We start from the raw sequence: 9,726 nt of genomic DNA, 5'->3' as shown, positions 1-9,726 counted from the left end.
TGTTTTGATCCTTAAGGCTTGAGGCAACCCTTCTTAGAAGGTGGGTCTCTTCCTAAAGGATGGTGCATCTGTTCGTTTCAATCTGCTTTTTAAATGGACATTATGCAATATATTTTAACTCTTGATTAAACAAAAAAAAAATAGAGGAGAGATAAATGAAGAGAAGATAGAGGCCAAGAAATAAATGACTTCATCAAAACATTTTTTGGTATGTTTTGGAAAACCAAATGTTGGTGCTACCTTTGTTGAGAAAGAAATATTATAAAATTGTATTGAGAATCAACTACTTGGATGTTATTAAACATAATCTAAGAAATGAAAATTTCAGCATAAAGAGTGTAATAAAAATTTTAAATGTAGCATATTGCTTTGAAAAACAAAGATTAGAGACATGAATCACAGGATCCAGAGTTTTTAGCATGGTTGTAATTAAGAAAGTTGGACACACATGTTTTCATTTTACTCCCCAGACATTAGTTGCCCAAATCCTTCCTAGAAGGTGGTAAGCTACTTTTCACATTAATGTTATCTATTGGAAATCCTTTTGTACTCTTTTGGAGAACATTACATAACAGAAACCCGAATTTCTAATACACAAGCCTAAACTAATTAACCGCGCAATTGAGCTTAACTTCCTTAATTCCCTAACTAGAAATCTCTTGGATCAACAAACACATTCCCCAAATCACCAGATAATGCAATTGTTCTCTCTTCGTTATTAACACCGAGATTTTCAGTCACGTTCTTCAAATACCAAACGTCTTTGATGCATAACATGGAAGATTCAAGAGGAATATGGTTTTTAAGGGGATCAGAATCACCTATCTCAGTTATCACTAGCTTACAGTTTTCATCTTCACCAAACTTAGCTGCAAAATTCCATGATGCCTTCATAAGGTCCCTTACCTTCTTTCCCTCTCCGAACAATCCATACATGAAAAGAAACCCGGAAGGTTTTTGGAGCGAGCCACAGCAAACCTCACGGCTATTCCATAAGCTGAAAACGATCCAGGAGCTCAGTTTTGTGGTATCTGTGTTTCGATCCTTGATATGCACATCTTCCGAACCATCATCATTGAAATAACATACCCATGTCCCGAGGCTTGGATTTCCTCTCAAGATTGTTTCAACATCAACTGGATAAAAGTTTTTGCACTTGAGTTGACTTTTATAGAAGGAAAAAGCTTGGTTGACCGATAACTTCTCTGTATGTATATTCTCACTGAATTGCATGATATGTTTTTCAATAGGAAGAACATATATATGCAAAGAACTCCATAATGTATAATCACATTTGAGGGTAAACATGTTTTTAGAGGCAACATTGTCCTCTTCGGTAACTATATACACATACTCTGCACCATTTTTTGTAAGCCATTCTTCAATTGCTTTCATCAGACTCAGTCCAATTCCCATCTGCCTGTAACAAGTTTAAACACAGGAAAAGAGGTTAACTTGTCTGAAACTTCTTACAGCCTAATTTAGCATGAACCTAGAGCAGTGTATATGTTATGGAAGCATAAGCATATTTTGTGCACTCACTGTGGAAAAGTAGTTGAGGACTATTTATTCCTACTAAAATAAAACAGAATTGTGCTTTTTCACAGAGTCAAGCTTATCCACAAAATATGCAATATAACCAACAATAAAACTTGTTCAACAGCATAGACAGTGATGGTACTAAAATTATCAATGATTAAAGTGAGACTGATAAAGAGAGCACTGCACCGGTGTCTTGGAGAGACTCGAAGACCCAATATATATCCCATCTTCATATCTGATCTCCTGAGACCAAATCCCATTTCTTTTGTGCACCCTCGAACTACTCCTACAAGCTCCCCGTGCTCTGCCACCTCCGCCACCTGTAGAAGAATATAAAGCACATTTATTAGATAAGTCATCTATATACTTAGTCAAGTATTCGGAAAAAATGATCTTCCTCTGGAGGAAAATTTGATTTCCACTTATGAAGCAAGGAAAAGATTATAAGGCAAGCAGAAAAACAGTAGCATGCAACTAAAATTTTTTGGGCCACTTAACAAAGTTTCTACTAATAACCAAACAATGATCACAGTCTGCAATGTACTGTATAACACCAACTGAATTTGCATAAGGGAGCCCCCTTATCCCAACCTGTTAGGAAGGTGACATTGGAAATTCAACATAAGAACTATGCAGCTAAAAGAGAGAACATCTAGTTCAACTAGCTAACACATTTCATTCAGCCTCACATACCAACATCATATGAACAGGGTAGAATCTGATCCTACATAATGGGTCACCAATCATGTCACAGAATATGGAGTCATTATCATCAGAACCAACTGCACAGTTCTTTTCAAGCATCTCCACAGTTTCAAAATCAGTTTCTGCATTGAATTCCCTGATGATCAGAGCCTTGCTCATTGTGCTGCTGAAGAAGCCGGTTACAAGAATAAGGGAAGACAGATATAAAGTCTGTTACACCCGAAAGTTGGCCAGACAACTACACAAAATCAAATGTGCAGCTCTATTTATACAGGGAACTGCATTGATGTGTTACATAGGCGCGTTTCATTTTCCTTTGAGATTTCACTAGAGCACACATGTGCATGTATTTTATCTTTTGATTATCTGAGATGATTCAGTTATATAAGGTAATTCAATTATCTAAGGCTTCTACATTAAGTTGTTATCTAAGATGATTAAATTATCTAAGGCTAGCTTCTACATTTAAGTTGTTATCTAAGCTGATTGAAATATCTAAGGTTTCTACATTAGGTTGTTAATCTAAGGTGATTCAATTATATAAGGTTTCTACATTAGGTTGTTAATCTAAGGTGATTCAATTGTCTAAGGTTTCTGCATTAGGTTATTAATCTATGGTGATTCAATTATCTAAGGTTTCTACATTAGGTTGTTATCTAAGGTGATTCAAGTATCTACACTAGGTGATTCCATATCTAAGGTGATTCAAACATCTAAAAAGATTCAATTACTTAAGGTGATTTAATTATCTAAGGTTTCTAGACTTTCTCTACATTAGAATGAGCAACAGGTAGTCGGGTACAGGATAAGCTATTAGCATAAACATTTTTCAAACAGCTGCACAAACATAGTACGAGATCTTAATCAAATCAAAACGAACATAATACTCCAATAGAATATGTGTTCTAATCAAAGTGCCTGAATTAACACAGTGACACTTTTTTCTATAAAAGAGCTCACAGAGAAATTCTGTTATCAAGGATCGGCTTCAATAGTTAAAAGAACTCCGTAATGATTTACCTGCTATTTCTGCAGGTGACACTATGACAGAAAAGGACGGGGAAAACATGTGAAGGTGGTGTGATGTTGTCCAGCTTAAGTAGAATTATTTCCACTTGTATTAGAAGCACCAGATTTTAGCCACTTCCCTTTGCCTTATGGAAAATAGTCTATAAGTCTATGATTGCATTTTGTCATCCAGTTCACTCACAAGCCCACAAACTGCAGGAGTTATTTCCTTCCTGGTCATTTCCATGAAATGTCATCAATCAGACTGGAGTTTTTCAAGACCATTCCTCAAAAGAAGAAGCAGGAACCACAAATTTTGAGTTCTGCATACATTGACTGATTTGAGAGGTGGTCTAAGACATTCAGGAACACAATTGTCAAAAATAAGGTTTGAAAAACATGTGCCCCAGAGATCAACTGGGGTACATCATTGCTAAAGAATCTTGAGGATCCAATAACCTATTGTTCTAAATTTCATTAAAAGTTTACAGGGAAAAATTCTGAGAGTCTTTCACTCCTCATCTCATAATTTCACCAAGGAAGTCACATGGTAACACTGAATATAGTCTCCTCAAATGCAAGTTGCATTAACCTATTGACAACTAACAAATTAGTAAAAGTGGACAAGATTAACAGGTGCAGTTTGGGTATAGCTCTAATAGGCACACAGTGGCTTGTTCACTAGTTGATCACCAACAACTACTCAAACAGGGTTATCTATCAAGAGCTTAAGTTGAATAAGTTCTAGAGAAGCTTGACCATAAGCATCATAAACCCAGGAAGCACATAAATATCGCCCAAGTAATTAAACATCTGCAATTAACATCAGCGCAATTGCACTGTTGTGGGTGGTTTTGTATCTGTTTGTCACTACAAATGGCTTTTTAAGCTAGCTGATTTCATGAAAAGTTTTAACTAAAACACTGAGATACTATCTTTACGTAAATTTTCCATGTTGTAAGACTCTGTCATTCTTGTCCTCCACTACTTTTGTACAATATTACTTGAACTATTGGAAAAGGACCAATATGGATGTCGATGGAAGTGACGAGACAAAATTTTGGTCATCAACTTATTATTGGCTCGATATAATATGTCCAAATGCCACATCTTATTGCAGGGTACAAGGATTGGATGCTTTGGTTTAATGTGCCATGACAAAAAAATACGAGCATCATTGCAAAGAGTACACACATAGACTCATTATTTCTTCAGCTTTCTGTTATTGGATTGTAGCAAACTAATCAGTTTACTAGTCCATTATGGCATTATCCCTCTTGAAAATCTAGGCAGCACAAAAGATAAAGCTCGCTATGCTTTAATAACTCAACCACATGTCCTGATATCCACCATGTTTGTCCAGCTTAAATCAAATGCATCATGTAGTTCAAACCATCATCGAAAGAACTAACCAACGACAGATATATAGCACAATTACCGCGAAAAAGTTAATATGTAGCTTCTCACTACAAGAAATCCAGAAACATATATTGGACAACTCTTACCATCAAAAACACTAACCATTATCGAAAACACTAACCAACAACAAATGTGCAGCAGAATTATTGCGAAAAATGTAAAGAAACCAAAACCCATTTCATTTCCTTTGAAAAAGTATATGAACTTGTGTGGGTTTTCATTTTTTTTCATTTGGACATATCCACAAACATATAGTGGACAACCCTTACAACCCAAAAACTTTCTTCACAATTTTCAAAAAAAAAGTACTAGAACATGTGGTTTTCATTAGGACATTTTCACAAACACCTGGCATGCATATCCAAAAAAAACTACGGAGTAAAAAACAAGCAGACAAAGAAATCTCACTGAAAATCCTCCTCCTCTGGGCCATCTTAGACCTGGGCTTCGTCAAATGAACTGGGTCAAACACCTTTCTTCGCTTCACTCTTCTCCCTCTTCTGGGATAAACCTTCTCCATATTGGCGCTTCCATTATCATTATCTTCGTCGTCAATGAAATCTCGCCATTGAAGGGCATCAAGGTCAGCACTGACTTCATCCATTGAAAGACAATCATCACTGTTGGCAGAAATCTGGGTTTCGTTTAATGTTGAACGATTAGGATTCATAAACTCGTCAATTGCAGACAATGCTTCTAGAACTAAATCCTGCAAATAAATCAACTTTCAACATTTGATAATAAATCATCCAAACCAAAAAAAAACAGATTTTTGGGTTTGCACCTTTCGACGATTTAGACGACGTAGCTTGGTGAATCCATGAATCTCAATTATTTGATTGCATTTATCGAAGTTTAATTCAGAAGACATTACAGAACTTTTGACGAAGAAATCATAGTCCTCAAAACGAAGGGTTTTCAGCTTTGGCATTTGGTTTTCTTCTCTCGTTGTTGTGACGGATAATGGTTGGCGCCTAATTGCAATTTTACGGTTTTGTTTGTGGAAAATAGGAGCGGATGATCTTTATTCTATAAAATGAACTTCTGAGTAGATTGATGTCCGGGATAAGATTTTTAATATTTGAACTATTAAAAATATATTATTAATAAAGTAGAAATTAGTTCAATCAAAGAGCAATGTCACTACCAAAATATGATCCAAATCAATCAAAATTTAAACTTGGAACCATAATAAAGGAGCAAATCTCACCCAAAAAAAAATGTATCCAAAGGACCAAAAGCCCCCAAAATCTAAAATTAGTCAAAATTTAAATTTGAAACCATAAGTGATAGGTAGTTTTTGTTTCGTTTCTTTATACTCCCTCCATCCCATAATTATAGTTCCGTTTGACTAAAAATACGAATTTTAAGAAAAATGAAATATAGTACATGAAAAAGTGAAATAAAGTACAAATGATGATTGAGTTGCGTGGAAAAATGGAATAAAGTACAAGGGAAAGAGAATATAGTACATAAGAAGGTGGAATATAGTATATGTGTGGGTTTTCAATGCATTTTTAATTAATATAGTACATGAGAAAGTGATGACTTTAATAGCCAAAATTAGCAACAGGACTATAATTTTGGAACGCCCTATTTAAAAAGTAGGACTATAATTTTGGGACGGAGGAGTAGTTGCAACACTTTGCACGTACTATTCACATACTCTAGTTCGTTTATTTTTTATAACCTATATAAGTAAAAACATATAAATATAGGATCTTATTAGATTCGTCTTACTCCGTAATATATACTTTCCAAATTCCAAATACCAATTATTTTTTTATATAATTTTACTTATTGTTAATTAAAAATATCAATTATTCAAGTTATGCATTGACAAGCGTGAAAACAAAGTGTTGTAACTATACAGAATCGGATAAAGTATTATATACTCCCTCCGTATTTTTTTAAGAGATACACTTGGCCGGGCACGGGTATTAAGAAGAATAATTGAATGAAATAAAATAATAAATCAAGTGGGGTTGGATAGATATTTTAATAATTAAATATGTGAGGACCATGTCATTTTGGTGGGTGGAGGGTGGGGTGGGTTTATGAAATTATTTGTTTAATAGGATGGTGGGTGATAGGGTATATTAGATGTATTATTTAATTAGATGGTGGGGTTGATAAGTTATTAAAAATGGCAAGTGTATCTCTTAAATAAATACGGCCGAAAAAGGCAAGTGTATCCCTTAAATAAATACGGAGGGAGTATGAAGTGCGAAGTACGTAGTAGTCTGATCTAATCACTCATTTATTTGATTTATTAAGATGATTTGTGTCCAAACTGAACTTATGTAGACTCGTTTGAACTCCTTTCAACTTAAGGGCCTTACTTTATACGGAGTACTTCATATATAGTACCACAATAAAATCCTTAATCGTTTAATTTAAGTACACTCATTTAATTTATAAGGGACTAACTACTAAGGCCATGTTCTTTAGTATAGAACGAGTTTAAAGTGAAACAAGTTAAACTTACTAGATTTGAACAGAACTTAACTTAATTACTAGCTAATTTATAATAATAAATTGAACGGGGCTTATTTATAGTGTTAAATTGAATTGTAATGAACTTGATTCATTTATGATGTTGAATTTAATTCGGAAGTTGAGTCCTTTCATCAAATGGTATGTCAAATAAGTGGTCAATCATCGCAATAGAGAAGGGCCTAAAAGGTACAGTTGAACTCAACTTATTCATAATGTCAATTAAACTGAACTAAACTTGAATTCCGAAGAATAAAAAAGCCCAAAAGAGCGGGATCTAAAAAAGATGATTTTCAAATGTAGTATATGATATATCTATTATGCCTTTAATAATTTACTTACCTACTCTTTTAAGGTTTGTAATACACTTTTCTCGTGTTATAAACTATATATAGACAAGATTTGATCCTCTAACCTCTAGTTCAAAAGTTGAATGTCCAATTACAATACTAAAACTTATTTAATTTATGCACATTTTATCCAATAATATATCTAATTTGTAACGACCCAAATAATTTCATGAGGAATCAGGAGTCAGGACCAATTCAGCCCATAAAGAGTTCTCACGTTGTAACTCACTTACTGTTTACTCTTATTTCTAGAATAGTTTGAAAAGGTAAGTGAGTAAATTAACAATAGGTCAATTAGTAAAAAACAGATGATTAAAGTAAAAGTTAGTGGCGGTAGAAAGGTATGTGAGTGTAAGAAAATAAAATCACTTCAACATGCATGTAGAGTTGATGCATAGATATTTAAGACAGAGTAATGTAAACAGATATAGATCGGATCCATTATTGAAATACTGAAAAAATAATTAACATCATTCAAGCAAGGATAAAACCTAGCTTCGATGTGCAATTATGAGTGACCCGTAATTATGTAGTTATAATTAATTAGATGGAGTATGTCCATAAGACATGTCCAATAAGTTCTTGTGGTGATTAAACGGCTCCAAAGCTTGCTCCCACGGATGCGGAGTTGGTGCCTGGTTGGATGTTGGCATGAATAGCGGTCTTGGTAACCGGGTCAAGGTAATTCACTATATCGCCAGATGTATTCAGTTTAGTTAGGATCTGATTCCAATTCACATTTTTGAAATTCTCAGCTGCGCCACATGTCACATAAACCCTGTTGGGATTATTTGGGGTAGGAGCTTTGGGTGCAGACCAAGCCAAAAGCCATCCACAATTGAATCCTTGAACATTAGTGCCCAAATATATGACCGCACCCTTGGAGCCGTTTTTAGTATCCGCGTTATGGGTAAATTTGCCAAGAGCCGAGGAAGCAATGGTTGCGGGATAACTACCTGTTACTTGGCCAAACCAATTGTTAGATTTGGAAAACTTAACATTTGCACGTGTGGAGTTCGTCATGGAAACAGCCGCACTGTTTTGTTGTTGCTTGTTAGCAACGTCTTTCTCCATGTCATTCATTACAATTGCTTCTTGTGTTGAAGCCATCTTTCCTACTGCGTAACAAATAACAAACTAATTTAATTTATAAGTTTCGAGAGATATTTGAAATTTGATATATACAAATATCATTTACCAAGCTAGTAAACATAAATCATAAATAACAAATGTAACAACTCATGATATCACATAAATTAATTATTACCTTGATCGGATATCGGAATGTAGATTAAGGTAAATAAGCTAATTTGTGTGTTTCACTATACCAACTAGCTATCCATCCGTTATATATTTATATACAATTCTTACCTCACACCCCTACTAGTTTCTTTCAATACATATAATAGAATCAAATTCTATACTTTAGAAATTCGATCAATGTGATAATTTTGCATATATTCATCACTAAAAAAAAGTTAGGAAGTATGTGTTTTGCATATGTTCTATCTTATCTTTGGTTCATTTCTATTTTCCCTTTATTTGTATGGGTATCATATTCTTGGGTTATCCTACATTCCACAAGCAATGACGAATCCATAAAATGTGAATAGTAGATTACTACTTAAAAATTAATGAAAATTAAACATAAATTTAGTATTTTTCTAAAAAACAATTAATGAAAAAACTAAAATTAGATTTTTTTTTTTTTTGATAAGTGGGGACATGTGATCCCACTTTTTTTTTTTTTTTTTTTTATAAAGGTAAGAAAAAATGAGCTTAGGTTCCCCTTCGCACAAGGGTGAAACCTAAGTAGTCACTATTTACAATTTCTTCTAACTTGGGGCTAGAGTTCGGGGAAATACACATGGGATTACAAATAAGATGACCTACATTAGCAATCCAATCTGCTGCTCTATTTGCTTCTCGGTAGATATGTTTGATGTGTGTTGAGTCAAAATGCTGAAGTAGGGTCTTGTTGTCATGTATAAAGTTATGAAGTTTCCAAGGGGGCTTCCAAGTACCTTTTAGTGAGTTGATTACAAGAAGATTATCTCCTTCGATGTGAATGTCCTTGATACCTAACCTTATAGCTTCTTGAATTCCTTTGTGTAGAGCCAGGGCTTCGGCCATGTATACTTGAGAGTTACCAAAATTGAAAGCCTTTGCCTCGATTGCTGACCCAGCGCTATTTCTGATGATGATT

General features: G+C 34.3%; 3 protein-coding genes across 4 annotated transcripts; all 3 read right to left on the bottom strand.

The window, feature by feature from the left end:
* Nucleotides 1-648: 648 nt before the first annotated feature.
* LOC110791833 (probable N-acetyltransferase HLS1-like) lies at nucleotides 649-1,308 on the bottom strand. Its single transcript, XM_021996590.2, has one exon. It carries the CDS (start codon nucleotides 1,306-1,308, stop codon nucleotides 649-651), a length of 660 nt encoding a protein of 219 aa, XP_021852282.2.
* LOC110791834 (uncharacterized) lies at nucleotides 1,248-6,761 on the bottom strand. Of its 2 annotated transcripts, none has more exons than XM_056838738.1 (4): nucleotides 5,459-6,761; nucleotides 5,083-5,308; nucleotides 1,729-1,862; nucleotides 1,248-1,420 (listed from the first exon to the last, which is right to left on the bottom strand). In XM_056838738.1, exons 1-4 carry the CDS (start codon nucleotides 5,603-5,605, stop codon nucleotides 1,382-1,384), a joined length of 546 nt encoding a protein of 181 aa, XP_056694716.1. In that variant the 5' UTR covers nucleotides 5,606-6,761; the 3' UTR covers nucleotides 1,248-1,381. The 2 variants fall into 2 exon arrangements, with proteins under 2 accessions (XP_056694716.1, XP_056694715.1); XM_056838737.1 differs by having other exon boundaries at nucleotides 5,083-5,383; nucleotides 5,459-6,667.
* A 1,177-nt stretch (nucleotides 6,762-7,938) lies between these two features.
* LOC110791844 (jasmonate-induced protein homolog) lies at nucleotides 7,939-8,945 on the bottom strand. The gene is made up of 2 exons (XM_021996599.2): nucleotides 8,788-8,945; nucleotides 7,939-8,638 (listed from the first exon to the last, which is right to left on the bottom strand). The coding sequence occupies exon 2, from the start codon at nucleotides 8,628-8,630 to the stop codon at nucleotides 8,112-8,114; it is 519 nt and encodes a 172-aa protein (XP_021852291.1). The 5' UTR covers nucleotides 8,631-8,638; nucleotides 8,788-8,945; the 3' UTR covers nucleotides 7,939-8,111.
* Nucleotides 8,946-9,726: the final 781 nt, after the last annotated feature.

Source organism: Spinacia oleracea, chromosome 3 (assembly GCF_020520425.1).
Source record: "Spinacia oleracea cultivar Varoflay chromosome 3, BTI_SOV_V1, whole genome shotgun sequence".
NCBI classification, from domain to species: domain Eukaryota; kingdom Viridiplantae; phylum Streptophyta; class Magnoliopsida; order Caryophyllales; family Amaranthaceae; genus Spinacia; species Spinacia oleracea.
The sequence above is the reverse complement of the archived record's forward strand: the minus strand, read 5'-3'. Positions and strand labels throughout refer to the sequence as shown.

Excerpts from the sequence above, each read along its gene's own strand:
- LOC110791833 (XM_021996590.2), bottom strand. The coding sequence starts at position 1,308 with ATGTTTACCCTCAAATGTGATTATACATTATGGAGTTCTTTGCATATA.
- LOC110791834 (XM_056838737.1), bottom strand. The coding sequence starts at position 5,605 with ATGCCAAAGCTGAAAACCCTTCGTTTTGAGGACTATGATTTCTTCGTC. Across the intron at positions 5,384-5,458 it reads GTCGTCTAAATCGTCGAAAG|GATTTAGTTCTAGAAGCATT; the intron begins GTGCAAACCCAA and ends ATTTATTTGCAG. Across the intron at positions 1,863-5,082 it reads CCAGAGGAGGAGGATTTTCA|GTGGCGGAGGTGGCAGAGCA; the intron begins GTGAGATTTCTT and ends ATTCTTCTACAG.
- LOC110791844 (XM_021996599.2), bottom strand. The coding sequence starts at position 8,630 with ATGGCTTCAACACAAGAAGCAATTGTAATGAATGACATGGAGAAAGAC.